The 20120-nt window shown below is 38.7% G+C and overlaps 1 protein-coding gene across 9 annotated transcripts in view; it reads left to right on the top strand.

Moving 5' to 3' along the window:
* APBB2 (amyloid beta precursor protein binding family B member 2) overlaps positions 1-20120 on the top strand; it is a 178963-nt gene that overhangs the window by 60576 nt on the left and 98267 nt on the right. For all 9 annotated transcript variants that reach the window (XM_051789949.1, XM_051789951.1, XM_051789954.1 and 6 more), the window contains one exon: positions 10031-10140. In XM_051789949.1, coding sequence (XP_051645909.1) covers positions 10095-10140 — 46 coding nt within the window. In that variant the 5' untranslated portion in view covers positions 10031-10094. The remainder of the gene's footprint in view (positions 1-10030; positions 10141-20120) is intronic.

Raw genomic sequence — 20120 nt, 5'->3', positions numbered from 1 at the left:
ATATTTCAATATGCTACACAATGGTTTCAAATACTTTTTCAGTTCAATAAAGCTACAAATCCTACATTATATAATTTGGTTGTCTCCTCTAGACATTGTTTTTGAGGGAAGGTGAGGCTAAGCAAGTACTTTGACAAAAAAATTCAATACAATTTTCAGTGCAATTACTACTTCATTAAATTTTTCAGAAGTTGTTTAGCCTGGGATTGTTTATCCTGGGGAAAAGGAGGCTCAGGGAGGACATTATCACTCTACACAACTACCTGAAATGAGGTGGTAGCGAGTGGAGGTTGGCCTCTTCTCCCAGGTAGCAAGTGACAGGACCAGAAGAAATGGGCTCGAGTTGCACCAGGGGATGTTTAGGCTGGATATTAAGAAAGATTTCTTCACTGAAAGGGTTGTCAGGCATTGGAACAGGCTACCCAGGGAAGCGATGGAATCACCTTCCCTAGAAGTGTTCTGAAGACATGTGGACATGGCACTTGGGGGTATGGTTTAGTGGGGAACATGGCAGTGCTGGGTTAGTGGTTGGACTGGATGATCTTAAAGGTCTTTTCCAACCTTAATAATTCTATGACTTTATGATTCTGTTTTGTTATGACACTGATACATTAATCATGAGGTTTTGTTATAAAGCTATAGAGGTAGTTTGTGTGGTTTCCTCCTAGAAAGACCTAAAAACCACTGGGGTTTTATTTCCTATTTCATTAACTTAAAGTAATTTTTTCCCTGTGATGCTACAGAAATTACTCTTTCCACCATTTATTTATTTACTAAAATGCTGAGGGTTTTTATGGCTGATGAACAACTGTTTAGTCAATAGAGATGTTGTATGAGAGTTCTCTGTGTTGAATGGCTCTGCCATAAAACCTCCCAAAACTGGAAACAAAGGAGAGGTTTATTTTGTGTACTCTCTTTGTATACTACAGCACTGTTGTCCTTATAAGTTCCTCATGACTTTGACTTTCTTTTCCCTTCATATCCTTGTGGGTTAAAAACCAAAACAAGCCCCAGAGGCCTGAATTGTTTTCTAATAAGAAATGTAAATGAGTTGCTTCCTACAAATAAGACTCTAGTCCTTCCTTCAGCTCAGCAGCAAAAAGATGATGTTGGAAAGAGATGTAGCAGTTGTCGAGTTTATGACAAACTGAGACATTCAGACACATGCTTGGGAGCTACACCTAAAAAATGGGACTTTTAATGGGTGGGGGTGGGGGAAGTAATAGAGATTAAAATCCTGAGTCATACCTCAGAAATAGTTCATCTGCTTTCAGTCATTCCTGGATTCAACTGCTTCACAGAAGTAAGAAAGCCAAGAAATTGTGCAGAAGGCAGAGTGAAAAATCTGTTCACAGTTTCTTCCAAATCCTATTAGATGAAAACCATGTTATCCTTTGAAACAAGATACCCTAGATCTTAGGTGATTTTTTTTTTGTTGGCTTTGGTACTTTAAAAAAAAAACAACTTTAGACATTCTTGTTATTCACTAACCATCTTTATAACCCTGCTAGATTTTTGTCTTTTTTTTTTTTTTTGAATCTAAACTTTCTTATTAACTTCTTTGTGAATTGCACAGAAATATGTCGATTAAAAAAAAATCACCTCCCATTCAGATTCTTACTTGCATCATATTACACAATTTGTAACTTTTAAGGTAGTGTTAGATGATTTTATACAGTTTTGGAGAGTCATTCTTAGACCACCTTTCTCCGATATTAGGCTGGAAATTAGAACTTGTTCCTTGTGCCAACATTACACTTTGAAGTTTTTGTTTCTTCTCTTGGCCTTCATTTTGCTGTAAGACAAACCTTTAATATCCTTGTACAAGGCAGAAATCTATCACCTTGATTATCTTCCAATTCCCTATATTTTCCATTAATCCCTGGTGTGTGAGGGACCAGATGCTACCAGGCTGTTTCAGATGAGGTCTGGATGTTACCTCCCACAACCGTATCAGTGTTTTCCCAGCTCTGCAGGACAGATTGTAACCAGAGAACAAATTTGCTTGTCCCCATGCATACATCAGACTGGAAGCTCAGAGCAGCACCCTGCTGATGTAGCTGGGTCTCCTTCTTCCATCGTATCCAAACATTTGAATCACAGCCCAACACTGACAGCAGAATTTCTTAGTGATTCTATGAATAAATGACCTCGTGCTTTGTTCTTTATTACATTTCTGTTATGCTCCTTATTGACATCCAGTTTTCCTTTTGGTGATTCGATCTTTCTCTTTGCAGCAAAATTTTTTGTCACCAGATTTCACTGATACCTTTTGTGGCAGGATCATTAATGACAATATTAATTGAAAATTCCTTTTATCATTCAGTATTTTCCACTCTGTTGGTTAATTTGTGTTTTCCCTCCTCTGTGGTAAACATTTTGTGGTTCCTTCTATGCATCAAAGCTCCTGTACAAGAGCTTTGATAATTGTCCATTCCCTAAGTCTTCCTTATTTTACTGTCTCTGAAAAATACTTGAAAATACTTAGGCTTGTCTGGGCTGCTGAAGTTTGTATACAGCATCTGAGATCAAAATCAAGTATGGAGAAAGCCTGTTTTAGTGTCTTACAGCCTTCCATTGCCACAGGTAAAATGAAATTTTGTTAAAGTAACAGTTTACTTAATTGTCATTCCTCTGCTCTAAATTGTATTTTAGCTGGTTGTCCAGTGGTCAGGAAGCAGCTACACACAGAAAAATATAAATACATATAAAGCTTTAGCTATATTTATATGAGTCATAGGTTTATATAATAAATATATATTTAATATAAAAATGATTGTGTAAACTTTTAGAAGAATCCCTATCTTGAAGCATCAAAATTCAACCCACACTGCATTTGTTACTGCATCTGCTACCACCAGGTCCCCAAGGAGCAGCAACAGCTAATGCTGTGACTGTTGCATTGCAGACAAGGGATATGTGCTTGAGTTCAGTAAAAGTAGGAAATTCTGACAAGAGGAATGAGTAATAAGTTACAAACAGAATTCTTATGGTTTTGTTTTGTATTTTGCTTTTGAGATAGAAAGTCACTGTTTGGGACAGAGATAAGGAAAGTCACAGAAGGTATCTGCTGCTGATGGAACAACTGTTCCAGAAGGAACTGTTTAAAGAAATGTCAGTGCAGGTTTTTTTGTATTGCTTTACAATTCTCTTCTTCTGTCCTCACACCCTGAAAACCAACTGAGTTCAGTTCTGTTATGCTCAACTTATCTTTTGAGGGCTTTCTACTGTTCATGGGAGTTAGAAACAGCATTGGCTTGAAATCCCAGACTTAGAGCAGTAGGTGGGTTCTGCTGTGCTCATTGCTTCCATGAAAGGGTAAAACACAGGGAGTTTGGATTAGATCATTTAGATGCAAACGGACAAAATAGGTAAACTGGGAATTTTTGTCTTGAGTAATAATACAAAGTCATTCTCTTAAGATATGTTTCAGCATTAATGTAGGATAGCAGCAAGATCTAGAATGTGGTGGGTTTGGTTTTGTTTTTCTGTCTGGAGAGGTGACAAACTTTTTTAGTTTTGGAGATAGAAGTTGTAGCTCATCCCAGTAGTTATTTGAGAGCTGGCAAACACAGAAATTACAACATTTTTCTGGGGAATCTGCTTCTGTTTTGTCTAAGAATTGTCTTCCAGTTTTTGCATCCATTCTTGGAAGGACAGCAACAACATTGTGTTCATTCGTATAAGATACAGGGAAGGGGAAAGTGAAGAGTAGTGGTGAAATGCTACAAGAGAAAACTTGGCTTACTTGGAAAGCTTCCCACTGAAAAAAAAAAAGCATGGTGGCATTTCTGACTTCAGCAGAAATAAGCATCTTCTCATTTAGAAATACTGTTTTTACCTGACAGTCAGCTTTGAAAAATATTTTTCATGGATTTTGGTGTAAATGAGGTTCAGAATGTGTGTCTGAAATACTACTTGGTTTAGATGTTGCAGGGAGATCTGTTTTACCCAGCTATGATTGCTTTGATCGTGTAATACCTTTGTACTCCAGCACAGTTCTGTAGCTTGCCAGGCTTCCTTCTGGCTTACAGCCTAACCTGGCTGCAGCCCCAGAGGCTCAGAGCACCACAGTTCTTTTTTTTAATCTGCAACTTTGTTTCTACTTAACAAATTCTCACTAATGAGCAAGTAAAATTGAGATTGTTAGCTGATGTCAGTTCAGATGGCTGCACTGGAGTGAATGAAGTTAACTCTATTTATAACAAACTTGCCTGTATTATAGATGGTGCTTTTCTTTGTGTTAAAATATATATTGACTGTATAGTTGTACACAGAATGTTCTGATGTTTTCTTTTATTGTTTGGTTGAACAAAATCTGCATTAAGATAACAATTCATAATAAATATAAAAAGCATGGGTGTTTTACTGAGAAAGCATGTATCGTCTGTGCAGGGGATTAAGGTCAAGGGACCATGAGTGTCTTGAATTCAGCTTGCTCTATATGATCTGGCTGCAGAAGTACTGAAATGCTAAATTTCAGAAAAACACACTTCTGATGAATTAGGGACTGTAAAGCAAAGCCTTAAACATGAATTGGGGACACAGTAGAAGTTTTGTTCAAGTGACTAACACTGATGATATCCACCAGAACAGTGAGAAATTGAAGCATCCATCCCCACATGATGTATGGGAACCTCAACTGACCAGGCAGGTGACACAGTACCTGGAAAAGATAACTAAGAATAAGAAAAACCCTCATGAAGGAATTCTCAAAAATGGAGAAGAGGGAAAGCATCCAAACAGAAACTTGTTAGGGGAGAACTTAGAAGCACAAAAGCAGCAAAAAAGTATACAGGACAGAGAAGTGCAAGCAAGAATGCCTGCAGGCAACAAGAATTTGAGTAGTGAGAATTTGCTGAAAGGAGAAATGATGGAATTGCCAGACTTCCTGGGCAGGACAGAACTTTACAGATCTCTGAGCATGTCTACTATTAGAACCAAGTGTGGTAAACCCATGGCAAATGCGGCAGGGCTGGAGTGCAGGCAGGACACCCCCTTGGCTGTGGGATTGTGGTTGTCTTTCCGGTTCCCAGAAAGCTTTTATCCTGTGCCAGTAAGTGGCGATGACAGGGAGTGAATCCTTTGGAAAGCAAGGTGGCTCCCTGCCTCTCAGCAAAGGTAGGTGGAGGGGACAGCATAGCCTCCTCAGTCTGAGTGCTGCCAGACAAAACTGGAAAGGCAGATAAGGTCTCTTGGGTAACAGAAGACTTGGAAAAATATGTCCCTGAAATGAAAATACCTATTTTTAAAAAAAGATGTGGTTATTAGATGAAGAATAATGATTATGAATCATTAATGACCTGAAAGAAGGTCACACTTGCAATGATAGAAGATATCTGGCTGGTACAACATTGTACTTTCTCCAAGAGGCAGTTTGGCTTGAGAGATCTGCATCCAATAGCTGTTCACAATACAGAAAATGAATGTGCTGTCTCTATGTGCCTCCAGAAACTAGCAGCACAAATTCCTAATGGCCTGGCTGGCACTTTGCTTTTTTGATTAAACTGCCTTTCATTACGGTTGTCATGCAGGTGATGCTGCCCGTCACTCCTTTGAAAGCAGGCAAAGTGAAAAGTGATTGACTGTGGGAAGCATTTTTGCATTAAATATGCAAATATGTACGTATGTACACAAAATTTCTGTGTATGTACAACTGTACTTTCTTATTTCAAAATGAGCCATCCACCAGCCTTACAGGCTGATTTTTAAATTTATTTTATTTTTTTATATCAACCTCTTTTAGTATCTGAACCCTTTGCTATAGTGGGTCTGCTTTGTTTGGGACCTGTGACCTGAGTGTGTTTTTAAAGCAGTGCAAGGCGTTCCTCTTACACATTCCCTAGCAGGGCTATTTCCTGGTATTCAAAGCAAGACTTTAAAGGTGGGATTGTGTTGTTTGTTAGAATATCACTCAGAGAGTGCTGGAATGTAATTTTTTTGAGTAGTTGTCCCTTAAGAAACATCATACAATAACCTTTTCTTTCCCGACACTGTGTGTAGCTGTTCCTTGCAAGTGTTGTGATGTAGTCGGTCACACTTGGATGACTTCTGTAGGTAATTTGCAGTCATATCCTTTTTCTTGAGCATGTGCAGGTAGGTTTGCTGGCACAATCCATTTTATGAGATAATAGCAGCCAGTGTGAATGTACTTATATTTGTGTTCGAACACACACGTATTTATAGCAAACGTTGCTTGTAGAGAACCGCAGAAGAATAAGGAGTCAGCTGACCTCCTAAACAGCAGCATGCATGAAAAAATAAATTTGGAGGAAACTCAAAATATGTTCAATGGCCATTAATAGTATGGAGGTTGGACTATGAGTTGTTTGTCCTCAAACAATAGGTAATGGAATTAGTTCAGACAAACTGGACGCTGTGTGCCTTGTCTTATGGACAAAACTTTTTTTTTTTTGACACTCTCATTGGGAAAGAAACCCACAAACAGTACCAGAACTTAGTTTTCCTTTTTTTTCCCATAGTGTCAAAAGATTAATACAAGTAAATTGAAACTCTTACGTAGCAGTCATAGAAACCAAGAAACATAGAAGCGTTGCAACAAAAGAGGCTCTGTAAAGAAAGATGACAGTCTCAGTTGAAAGTCATGGCAGGCCTCTTTGCAAGATGATTTATGTCCTCATTATGTGTGATGATGAGTAGCTGGTACCTCTGTCACCACAGCTCCTAAAAAAGACTTGGCATGACGTGAAGTGGGTAATGCTTTCCAGTGCTGCCCTGGGTGGCAGGTATGCAGTGGTAGTGCTCAGGTTTTGTTTCCATGGTTGTTTGTAACTGCTGTATCGTGGGGCTGGTCACCTGAAATGAATCAGGGAAGATTATCAGAAGTGAACAAAAGAAACAACCAAGCCCTTCAGAAAGAGCTCTATCAAGTTACGTCTTGAAGAGAAGTCATAAGGCTATATGTCCATTGTACTACATATACAAACTACATGGTGTATGTATAGTTTTTAAAATTAACTATGAAGGTGTAAAAATCACTATAAAACATGTTTAAAGCAATTTTCAAGTAGAATAATATGCAAAAAAACCAGAAAGCTGTTACAAAACACATATTTTACAAAACAAATGTGAGTGATCAGGTTAAAAACTAATAAGAAGACTTGATCTGACATATTAGGTACATTCAGGTTTAACTCAGATTTATGTGCAGGTTTGGATATCTAAATCATGTACATTTAAAGACAAAACCAAACCCAAACTTGTACATGCATGATACTTGGACTTTTTGAAAACAGTATTTGATACCTCCTTCCGTTTTGTTTATCATTCTCATGGATGTATATGGAAAATAAGTGCTAGTTTTCAGATGCTTTTAGCTATGGCATTTGGATACCAACAAGGTCACCTGCCTTTCTGTGAGAGTTCCCTGAGCTTACTGAAATCCAGAAATGCCCTTGAGATTCATCTCAGTGGATGTGCTTAAAGAAAAGGCAGGCCGTTTTGGCTAGTCTGGTCACAATTCAAAAATGGTTCTTGGGGAAAAAAACAAAATAAAACCAAACCAAAACAAACCCCACAAAAAAAACCCCCAAAATGCAAGCAGTGTCTTCATTCAAGATCTGGGTATGTCCCTGCTGGTATGTACAACCCAGTATCAGTATTATTTTGCAGTGCGGTTTAACTTCACTTAGTGTATGGCACTTGCTTCTAAATTGGCTTTTGATAGTTGACCTTAATCCAGGTTGTAAATATTTGAAGTTCCTTTATACAGTAACTGGTGAAACTTTTGCTATAATGAGAATATATCTTTATGTTGTCTTTTCCACTGAGATTTCTGGGGTTTTAAAATATGATATATAAAAATGGTCATACCTTTTGGTCCTCACCTGACCTCTCCAAAGAGTGATTTGTTCCCACAGTGGGTACTCTACTTCAGGAGGACCATACTGTGCTTTAGCTGTTTGAGAGTGTAATTGTGAAGTTTAGGATTCTTAATTTATATATCTGTTAGGATTTTTTGTTATGATATGGTGCAGAAGGCAGTGGTACTAGGTAGGGAAGGAACAGTGTGTCTCAACTGTAGACAAATATTTGATATAATTTAGATAGTGTTATAGCTTTGGAAAAGTGTACACGTTCTAGAAAGACAGGAATGCATTTATGAAAAATGAGTAATCTTGCAGCTCCATACATACTGATTGAATTTTTTCACAAGTTAGGGAAAAGAATTGTAAATACTGTCATCTGGTTACAGTTTTTGTTTTCCCCTCAGTAAATGTTTTTTTATCCTTGCACAGCTAAAGACTGTTCTGATGTCTTGTTATGAATTATGAACTTGGTCCATTTGGGATGAGAAAAGACTTAGCTTTTTTCTACTAATAAGTGTGTATTTTTAGTTTTATTCCTATAGACCAGGAAAGGGGAAGCAGCCATCTGCAGCTTTTTTCCTTGTACAACATGTGTTGAATTAGTAGGCCACCACAGAAATTTGAAAAGATCTGTTTGGCCCATGGCAAGGAGTTGTCCCATATTACCCTGCAAAAGAAATGCAGGAGTTTTTGACTGAATGTTAATTTTACTGCTTACCACTCACTTTTCATCTTAACAGCCAGAATTCTTTTAGTGACAGAAGAGTACTGTCTCATTGATTGACTGAACTTTCTCCATTGAGGAGAGTTGAACAGGACATGCTTTGTTAGCACTGATTTGGAAAATAATGGAGATCTTTACCTGTTTTTTGCACTGTCAGATATGCAGGCTTGTAGGTGTCTATTTCAGGAGTAATTTACAGAGAATGTAGCAATGTTATGCAAATGCATTTTAAGTCATTTTAAACTCAGACTGCCATGGTCTCGTTCTTTCCACTTGCCCTCACTAACTACCAATACTTGTGCAACCACCATGAGCCAGTTCAGGAGCCTAAGCTGACTGAAAATATTTCTGTATATGGAGTTTTCAGCTGTGTTGGCTCCCAGACCAGCTCACCAGAGAATTGCATGGATGCCAATATATATAAAAGGCTTATCTAATTCAGGAACTCAGGCGGGGAACTGACATGTCTGAAGATTTATGGAACTCTCCCCGTTTTGGTGCAGTGCTATTTCATCTCTGTCCTGATATCTCTATTTTCTGGATAGAACAAGTATGTTCTTGTAGCTGCAGCCTGAGACAGTAAAAATCCTTAATGAATTAGGAAAAACACTCCTCAGAATTTGTTGCTTTCCTTGGTCTTTCTAGCAAGGGAGAGAATGAAATAAGAGGAAATGTAACTTTACAAATTGTGTGGTTTACATGCAATATGCATTGGAAGACATCTGGGAATATGAAGGCTATTCAGGTAGACTAAGAAAAAGGTAAAGCTGAAAAGCAGCTGAAATCCATATTTTACTACAAAATCCTGCACAGAAGAAAGATACAATGGGACTTGTTTTTAGATTAAAACGTTTTATGCTAATAATTTGACGGGTTCAATAGCATTTCAATTAAGACTTTCAATTTGTTATTCCTAACTGACCATAAGATGTACCATGCATTTCCTTGTTTGATTGGTGTTTTGATACTTCAAGAAAATTGATGTACAAGTCAATATCCTGCATTCCTGTAAAGACACTGTGTTTTTTAGGGACATATTCAAAGTGATCAATGTTATGTAGCACAGATAAGTTTTCCTTCTATGGCAAGCTGTTCATAAACTTGTTGCTTAACAATTGCTTCACAGAATTTAAGACGACATTGTTATTAAATCTCACCTACTGGCTAACTCTATTAAAAGCCAAAAGCAAACTCTTGCAGTGTTTGTTGTTTAGTCAGTATCGTGGACCAAAAGAAGCTACAGTATGACTTGAGACTTCTTTGTGCCTCAAAATTTATGTGAGCTTATTAATGAAGGACAATCACTAATAATAAATTTGTGCTTGCATGTACAGCACAACAGTTCATCTCCTCTGACAACATGACTATGAATAATTTATAGATGTAGTTATCCTGAAATTTGTAGGGGTCATTAGCATTTTAATGAAAAAGATACAGCTGTTGTACTAAATCTTCACTTTTTTTTTTCCTCCCTCAGTTAAGAATTTCGATCTGTACTTGGAAAGCAGCTGACAGCGTGTGGTAATGTGCTGACTGGCACTATGGGCAGACGGTACCCAGGGGCTCACTATCGGCCAAGCAGCTCATGTATGTATGCAGTTGGTCTAATTTATTTGTTGCTTTATTACGTTTAAAGGCTGCTAAGCCTGTAAGTTTTGAAATAGTATTTATAAAGAATGCTGACGTATTCTAATCAATGCCAGCCTTCCTGTGTGTGTACCCAAATGATAAGTATATTGATCTATGTTTAAACTGCAGAGGTGTTTTCTAGAACTTTAGAAAGCAGCTTACCCTGTGACTTGACCAAATCTACTGCAGTGTGCTGTGTTCTGTGCTGTGTTTTGTGTTCAGGTTCTCCAGCTTCATTTATTATAGGGTTCCAAAGTTAGCTGCTATTCTTCTTCACTTCCATCCCAGGTTTTCAGTACCAGATACCTTCAAATTAACAAGCTACTTGAGTTCATCCTAAAATGTCACTTTGCGCTATAGCTTCACTTGCTTACACACCGCAACTAACATCTCCAGTTCAGATTATTTATATGCTTGAGTTCAATATTACTCACGTTGTTTTTTCCTCTGAATTGTATCCTATTGTATTATATTATATCAACTCTTACTGAAGGTTGTCTTCTGTAAAAGTGCAAAGGCAGCTCCTAAAATTTATCACCTCGCTCCTTCTATCAGCCAGCGTAGTGCAGTGGTTTCACAGTGCAGACTGTGGGAAATGAGCTGATGTGACATTGCTGGAGAGCTGTGTGGGGTAGTGCACCACCTCCAAAAGGCTGCTGCTGGTCCTCGTGCACTTTCAATTGATCCCTCAGACTGCTGAGGTGAAGTTGTAGTAGGCTAACTTCAGGATTCACTCTTCCTTCTGCTGTAGCAAAGAATATGATCCCACATGACTTTTCTTGGTGTCAAAGCCGGCTTGGTAAGCTCTCACTTCTGTATTTTTCTTTCTGTTCCTTAAAAAACTTCTTTGAAACCCTTGATCACTCCAGGCATCCAGCTCCACACATACTTGTGTTTGCTGATGCAAGGAGGAAACTGCAGTGAGAATTTACAGCTGTGGCAGGACAGAGACTTCCTATAGTGACTTTGCCGTTGGACATGAGGAGCTGCATGGTGAGATCCTATATTCAGAACTTGACTTTGTGGTTTTTTTCTAACCACAAGGCTAAATCCTAGGAAGTACTAAGGCATGGTTATTCTCTGCTGCACACTAGTCATAGATGTCATGAAGGTATGTTAAAATAGTGTATTAAAGCCAACTTAGATACTGTGTTTCCAAGGAGTTTTTTGAGGGATATTCTCTGTACTAGAATGGAGGAAATAAATGGTTGTTACAGTTTTGACAGGTCTTTGATGGTCAAATACTAGAGTACTGAGTTGGACTGATCTGTTGGAATCACTTGACATTAAGTCTAGACACTGGCCTTCCAACATTTCTGCTCAGCATATGGCTGGATATGATATTCACATCCCATGCCTCGACTTGAAGCTCAGAGCTTTAAAATTATCTAGTGTAGAAGTATCTAATCAAATCCATTCCTGCTTAGAGAGAACAAGTAACAAGCATTAGATTCTTACCAGAAGAGCCTAAAATGTTTTTCCTGTAGTCTAGTTGAACAGTTGCAGAAAGTGAAGAAGTGGAATCGTTTGCCTGGGGAAACCCTGGGGCTCCTATCATCTGCCAGGGCCAAAACTTGCATCAGGATGAACTGGCGCCAGAATTCCTTCAGTTTGAGAATAGAGATATCAAAATACCTACTTCATGATTGCTTCATGCTTCTATTAAGATAAGTTTTCCCTTTCCTTAAGCTGTCAGGGTTTTTAAGCCAGGAAACTTTCTTTGGTTTTTGCTTTTGTTACGGTATGATTTGTGCAACTTCCTAACATAGCATAGGTGTTTTGGACATCCAATAGTAACAATATTAAAATTGACCAGTATTTGGGAAATGTGGATCATAATGAAATCTCTGAAAGCAGATTAGATCTTGATGAAAGTACTGGTAAAATACATGGTTTTACTTTTGTTTTCTTTGCATAAATAGTGAGTTATTGCACCATCTCAGCTATTGTATTACACATTCACAGTTGTTGCAGTCTTAATGTAAATCAAGGACTTGGTGCAGCCTTAAGCTTTAGTCCCTCACTTTATCTTCTGTCTGTACATATACATATTCCTAAATAAATGTGAAGGGGAGAATTAGGTCTCTGTGGAGTATAGCAGTTGTATTGTTTTCTTTGGTGGTAAGCTAATATTTCATCCATTTATAGCATTGACTGTTGAATGATTTCATAGATTTAATTAATATAATAGTGTGTAGTCTTAGGAAAATAGCAAGAGGTTTTTTAATCGAGGAAACACATAACAGTTTAAATAGAAAATGGTTTATTTGAAGCCCAGTGCTAGGAAATGTATTTCCTATACACTTACGGAAGGTTATGAAATAGGGAGGTGTGGAAAGCTGTGAATTTAATGGGTGCCTACTAGTTTAGACTTTTAAAAAATGTAATTAAAGAGCAATGGTCTCCCTTGATTACTGTCAACAAGCAAAGCAGTCTTGGGTGTATCCCTGACTCTGTATAACACTGCTTGTCCTGACTTAACACTCCCTTGTGTGCTTTTTTGTTGGTTTTTCTTTTGTTTTCTGTATTTTTCTTGTGAAAAAAATAAAGATTAAGGATGTACAGTCTCCAGCTACTGAGAAGCTAGGTTTTGTAAACAGACTTCTTTCATTAATTTCTCCCGAGCTTCATTTTTATTTATGTTTTTCTAATATTTGCTCACAAACCCCACTTTTCTGAATTGATTGCAGCAGCTCTTGTGAAAACGTGGTTCTGTTTGTGTTGTTTAGGTAGCCTCAAATTTTCTTTCATACTAAAAAATTTTTCTCTTTGCACAGAGTAAAAGGTTTTGTATGTCTGGAAAAAAACCTTTTTTTTCCAGGATTTGTCCATGTATATATTGTCCACAGCATTACAACAACAAAAATAATAATAACAAAGCACAGAGTTTTGTGAGAGTGCTTTAAGAAAAAAAGCCCATTTTTCAGAGGACATTGGAAGTGAGACAGTGCAGGAGTATGTGGGTGGTAGTTTTCAGCGCTTTTGCTAACTTTGGGACTGTGCCAGGGTGGACGTGCAGTCCTGGCGTAGCACGTCAGCATCCTCTGGGAGGACAGGATCCACTTGAACATGGAACTTTAGGACCAACCCTCGCTGCCCACAGACTGGGGGCAGACCTGACTGAAGTTTTATTTCATAAACTTCTCTTGGAGGGTGACTTTTTTGTCCCAAGCAAACTTTTTTTGGGAAATACTGTTTTTCCGAAGTGTTCATTAATCAAGAATGACGATGAAAGGAAACATCCCTCGTGAAATGGTACTCCCTTGGACTGCAGATGGGAGAGGTTTGAGTCTTGGCTCTTCATGATCATCTCCCATGCTTAAGCTGCTTTTATAAATAATTCAGAATGCTTGAGGGCAGAGAGAGAAGGGTTGATTTTATAATTTTGGAGTTTGATTTCCCTCCAGGAACTCAAATTCCTGCTCTGCCTCTATCTCTTCAGCTTCCCAAGGAGTGCCCAACTGTACCCTTCTTTGGACTGGGGCTGGCCCTTGCTACTGGGCTTGCAAGGGGGCCGTTTCATGAAACTGCTGGAAAGTCTTTGCTTCATTGCAGTGAAGTAAGGAAACAAATGTGAGAATGATGACATTGTAAATAACAGCAAACCACTGAAAGAAACCCAAAATTCCAGTCTTGCAGCCAGTGCTGGTAATTCTGTTGCTAACATTAGCCCAAGATGAGGTGATGTGAAAGTGTACTGTCGTGTGACTCTGTGGGCTTGGAGCCTCTTCTAGAGTAACAGGGAACTCACCCAAAGAGGCACCCTAACCCCAGGGAGGAGTGTATCTGCCATGCAATTCATGGTAGAAGCATCCCAGTAAAATTCTATGTCTGCAGTATCCTGCCCTGTATCTCCTGACCTTTACTTTCCAGAGAAAGACATCTTGGTATAAACGAGACTCAAACTTTAGCACTGCTCAGACCATACTCTGCAGGGACAGTTTTCTGTAAAGTTGCTTTTAAAGCTCCACATAATGGCTGTGGGAAAGGCAGGAATACAGATGACTGATGGAGTGAAAATTGCCAAAGTACCCAGTGACACACACGTTGCTCTCCCCATTAAAGCCTCTCTTGTGTGGTTTTCTGCCTTTCCTCGGAAGCTGTGTGGAGACTGGCACAAGAACTTCATCAACCTCTTGGGTGATCCTGGTGAAGCCCCAAAGCACGTGCTGGTGTCCGCAGATAGGAGCTGACTCAGAGCCTGCAGATAAAAAGCTTTCTTTAAAGACTATGTAGTACTCCGAATGCATATTGTTGCTTCTGTGTTTATTTCTTAGCACAGTTAAATAGTACCCCTATCCCAGAGCTCTAACAGGTCCATTTCTTCTTCTTCAGGGTGGAATCAGAGGTGGAAGCTGAAGGTGTTACAATCCAATTATTGAAATTATTAGAGAGATGCCTCTGCCTGAATTAAGGTGCAAATAAGACCATATGCCGAAGTCAACAGTATGGATTTTACTTAATAGTTAATGACACGTTCAAGGAAGGAGAGAGAGATAGGGGAAAGAGGAGGGAGGGAGACAGAGAGTGACAGAGAAACAGATTAAGTAGAAAAAAGATATCACTACTCTGTAGATTCCAACGACATCCCATTGGTCCTCTTTTTTTGAACTTCTCTGTGGTTGCAGACTGTATCTATCAAGTGGTGGAGGGAAAGAGTCCACAAAACTCTCGTTTCATGGGGTTTATATTGTGCAGAGGCTGGGTGGAAATGCCCCCTGTACCTCTCCTGGATGATGTAATACTGGATCATGGAACATGTCATGAGTGAGACATTCTAAGATGCTGCAGCTGTCAGTGTAGTTGAATCGATCCTGGCCCGTTATGGTCATCACATAAGGGAGAATGTTGGCATAAGAAGGACTATTCTGTCTCATAGAATTTACCTCTTATCAGCCTCTTCCCTTACCTGGAAGTCCAGTTTGTAGCTTCAGGTATGCAGGCCCTTCTCGACCTGGGAGGCCACTCTGTGCATCACTAACAAAGCAGTCATCCAAGTGTTTGTGCCTCAGCACCAGGCTCCTACAGGACCTGGGCAGTTACTGCAGGTATTCGAATGTTAGCAGTTCAATCTCTTACACTTGTGGATACATTCTTCTCCTTTACCTGGGATAGTTGGACAGCAGTAACCCCTTATCTTATCTCAAGGTCCTTTCCAAGTCCAAATTAGGAGGCATATTCAGGGACAGCTTTGGTAGATGTGCAGCTGTGTCTTTGCAGTTTGTTACAGTGGACAAAAGTCTGTTGGTGATCTTAAAAATGTTTAAGCCCATTAACCATTTCAGTCTCTGACATAAAGTTTCCTTGTAGCTCCACTTGGGGTTGTGTATGTTCATGGGGAACCACCATGATACTGGATTTGAATAATGTGTCCCCTCTCACAGGAACTCTAGTTCCTTTGGTGTTCAAGTGCCTTGTGAAGATCTATGAGTTAGCAGATAAGAAAGAGAAGTGGAGAATTTTGGCTAGCATGTCAAGAACTTGAGATTCCTTGTTGCAGGCCAGTAATACTAGTAGTTTGTTTTTTCCACTTGTTCAATGTCTTCTACAGCCAAGTTTGCTGTTTGTTGAAACTGAATCTACTTTTAGCCACACTTCAGTGTAATTAATATAAATGCCAGTAAGTGCAGTTGCTTTTTTGTTATGTGCTCCTTCCACTTTATTATGGATTGATTTGTTTAGTTTATGGAGACCATAAAGCAAATATGATACTTCGATTCCATTTACAAGCATGTGGTTTTGTTTTATATATGGGCACTATGGGTAGAGGTTTCTCAGCGTAGTACAACAACCTTCTCAAGGAGCTGCATCAGGCCAGGATTAAAGTTATTTCCGTATTCTAGTACCATAATGACATTGGGAGAGTTACTGTAGGGTATGGCTGTTCTAGTCATCTTTATGGTGTTCTGTCAACCTAAGCAGTACTGTAAGACTTGGTTTAGAAACTATTTGTATGTTTTGAAATACTTCTAATTTGTCCACTGAAGTTTGGTTGAAGACAATAATAGCTAAAAGCTACAAAAAGTAGTTTTGCAGGCACTTTTCAGACTTGCTGAAATGTATGTCTTTGTGTAATTAATCTTATTTTAGTGCAGCTTTTGATGAAAAAACAGACTAGAAATGTCAAGACCTTTTTTGGTTTGATGTAGTCTGTGCTCTGTTCTGTTACTAGAAGCAAGGGATATGTGGGTAGGACATGTGAGTCCAATTTTAAGACAGTTTTAGGAAATGTAGTTAAAAGTGCACAGATGTAATAACCTTACCTAGGTGAGATACAGAATGTTTTTAAAGTATGTGGAACACAAGCAATCTTGTCAATATGCAAAATCTTAATTTGCTCTCCTTGAGAGCTGGGATAGTCTCATTATGCAATTTGCTCTACTGCTTTTGCATGTAACTGAGAGTTGGACTTTTTATTTTTGTTCACTGGTCTCAGCTTAGTGGTAGCATTTTGAAATTACTTACAAACACTTAGGAATTAATTACGTTAGAGGTTCTCTTTGTATTGATACTTTTGATAGACATATATTTTATTCTTTGTTTCTTTCCATATAGAATTGTAGAGACTTTACTGAAAGATTATTCTCAATTTTTTTCGTCTTCAGATTTTCATCTCTAGAGCCCAATTTTATAGTAAGTGCAACTTTACAGTAAAGAAAAAAAAAATTTTGGTGTAGAATGCTAATGCGTTTTAAGATCTCAATTATGAGGCAGTGATAAAAGGTGGCTCAAAACTATTGCTACCAGTCTGAGTAATCTGAGGGGAAAAACATTTCTGGATAACCTTGATTGATAAAAGCTTAATGTCTAACTAGCCACAAATTTATAACATGTAGTTCAGAGGGCAGATGAAGTTGTAGCAGGTGAAATCATGATGCCAGACCATCAGAAGTTTGAAATAAATTAGTTTAAAAAGAGAAACAGAAGTGTCTGCATTTATGTGCATGCAGTTAGTTGTTCTTGGAGAAGCACATTGTTCTCAGGAGTATGCAGTGTTGTTTCTAGGCTTTGCAGGAACAGTGAGTGTTTGCAAGCTGCAAATAGGGGGGCAGGCAAGATGTGTAGGAGGTAGTTATCTGATTAATTTTTGTGTGGGTGTGTCCAGCATGGGACCTGTGCTGGAATTTAATTTACCATTGCATCTGACAGTGGTTCAGTTAACATTCTTGCTCCTTCTGTTAATAATGCTGTGACCTATGCTTAATGTCTTTCCTACTTTTGCTACCTGTGTCTCCTGATCAAAGAGCTTGGGGTTGGGCTGGTGCCGCTACAAACAACTGGAAAGCTGGTGCAGGACCCTGTGGGTTTCCTTAACCCTGTTGCTGAATTGATCATCTTTTGATGATCAGAGTGGTTCTGGTTCCTGATTTACAAGCTGACAAATGATCAAAGTTAAATTTATGTAGGGCTGAAAAATCCCTGGTCTGAAATTGGTCTGAGTCAAGTCTGGCCTTTGGTTTCTGTCTAACACTCCATTAAGTATATGGTTAGGCTGCCTGGCCTACAAAACATTTTGGCTACCATTTTTTTTTGTTTAGACAGCTTATCCTAACCTTCTGTTTTGTATGACATTATGCTTGATTTTGGTAATTCTGATCAGGCTTGATTACACATTGTTTATCTTCTGACTCGGTAAGTTATTTTTGGATGGCATTTGAGATTGAAGTGGTAGGATATGGAAGACCAAGTCCTTCTTGCTTTATTGGTCATCTCAGTTGCAGGAATTTAAGTTACAGTTTCTGAGTTTGTCTGTCTGTTTAAGAGAGAATGAAGTTTATGCTTGTGCCCTGTACTAGCATGTGCATTTAAAGTAGTTTTATTTGAAAATTAGCAAATAAGTCTGAGTTGTGATCTTTATTGTAGAGATTGAGTAATTTATATATCAATTAAAAAAAGGAAATGTTAAGGCTCAGGAGTTTCATTTGCACGACAGGATTAGAAAAATTATAGACGTTTACTTAGAAATGTTGCTGTGAACATATAGATCCAATGACAGAAGGTCTTATTATCTGTGCTCACAAGTATCCAGTAGATAAAATGCACTCAGTCTTCTTGCTGTGACGACACTGGTTTTGCCTGCCAGACTGTTTTATTCTACACACGAGGGAAAATCTAACTAAAGGGAGAAAATTGAATTTGGAAAAGACTTAATATGCCATCTTGTTTTTTCCCTTGCTAAATGTGGGATTAGTTGTAATTGCATGTCATGGTTATGCCTTATATAAATGAAAGAATTGCTCTTTATTTCTTAAAGTGATTACTTGATTTAAGAATACTCTAGTAGCATAAGATGACCCAGGCCATCTGCAATATAGAGTTTCAGTCTGATAGTCAAATATACACTGATTATTTAGGTGTGTCTGTCTTAATAAAATTATAAGCACAGGACCAGTGGATTTAGCCTGTTTCTTTTTGTCATTATTGGTTTTATTTTTTTATTGTTTGTCTTCTTCCTTTGTATCTGTTAGAATCTGATTCTGAGAGACATCTGTCTCTGAATTTTTGCTGGATGAGGAATTTGACTGGCTTTGTGGGAAGTGGGAAGGAAAAACATGGCAAATAGGAAGGCATATTCCACTTGGGTGCTAGAACTCATTGCAGAATCTGAAAGTTTTTTCCCTCAATAACACCATATAAAGACAGATCAGCATTATGGATTTCTATCAATAAGAGCATCACTAGAACAGAAACAGCGCTGCTGCTAGGCTGTTGCAGTTGGTTGGCAGCAGGATTAGCTCTAAAAGGAGAAATGTCATTATTGTGGCAGCAGGGGCTGGCAGGGTGCCTCTTGGGAATGGAAGAGCTAGGACAGAAGCTGATTACCAGATGGTGATTTCAGTAGGACTAGGTGAAGCAGGAAATAGCCAGAAATGGGAGAAGCTGCATTTAGCAAGCAGGTTGAAGTGAGGATTTTATTCTGATGTGAGGACAGATCCAGGGTGGAATAGAGAGGGCAGCAGTGATTCCCTGATTAGGCAGGGGCATCATGTTAGATGATCTGGAGAGGTCTTTCCCATCCTCAACACTCTGAGGTTTGTGTGGAGGAGTTTGCAGATAGATTTGCGAGCACGTGTGCAAGGTGCTTGCAGTCCTGCTCCTTCCCTGTTCTTGATTTCCGGGAACTGCTCTGCCCACCATCGTAATTTGCTTTCATGGCTTTGCTGAACTTTCTAGTTTCCAAGCTCAGTCCAACAGAGATGTCCAGAGGGAGCAGCAAGAAGAAAATCACTGGCTGTAGGCACATGATCAGTTGCTCTGATCTACTACAGCCCTTCATTTGAGTATTTTCCTTCCTTCTTCCTTATGAAAGAGTTAGATGTCACCTGGAATTTGTGTAGATATCTAGGTAAGAAGGAGCACGATGGCACTTGACACTAAGAAAGCTTCTAATCTTGATTCTGATTTCAGGTACAATAATGTAAATCTAGACTTTCTTAGAATGCTTTTGGCTGACGTCTGTTTAACTATTACCATTTAGCTGGTCGTAGTTTAAGAATGAATGTTATAACGTAGGAATTCATCCTTTGAAGTGAAGGGAGTTAGCTAGTGTTGAGCATTAATCCTTGTATAATGAAGGCATTCTCTCCAGCTGCTTTAGGCTTTAACTAGAGCCAAAGCGTATAAGACCTGAGGCTGTAACTTCAAGGCACAAATTTGTCATTAAATGTTTTGTACTCAACAGATACCCTTGCAGAAAGAAAATTTGCTTTATGAAAAAGTTTCTATTATTTCTTTCCTACGTTTCCCAGATGCAGTGGCAAAAATATTCATAAGTGCATAGAAATACCTTATTTCCCACTCTATGTGTCATTCATACCCAAAACAGAGACTTTAAGGCAAAATGTTTACTTATAAGAAGATGACCAGGAAAGGTCCCATACAGGAACTTACTGCTTAGCTTTCTTTTTATGGTTCCCTCCTGTGGGATTAACCCTGCA

This window comes from Manacus candei, unplaced genomic scaffold (assembly GCF_025592945.1).
Source record: "Manacus candei isolate 608988 ecotype Guabito, Panama unplaced genomic scaffold, ASM2559294v1 h1tg000028l, whole genome shotgun sequence".
In the NCBI taxonomy this organism is placed as follows: domain Eukaryota; kingdom Metazoa; phylum Chordata; class Aves; order Passeriformes; family Pipridae; genus Manacus; species Manacus candei.
Note: the sequence above shows the minus strand (reverse complement) of the source record. Positions and strands in the feature narration are given on the sequence as shown.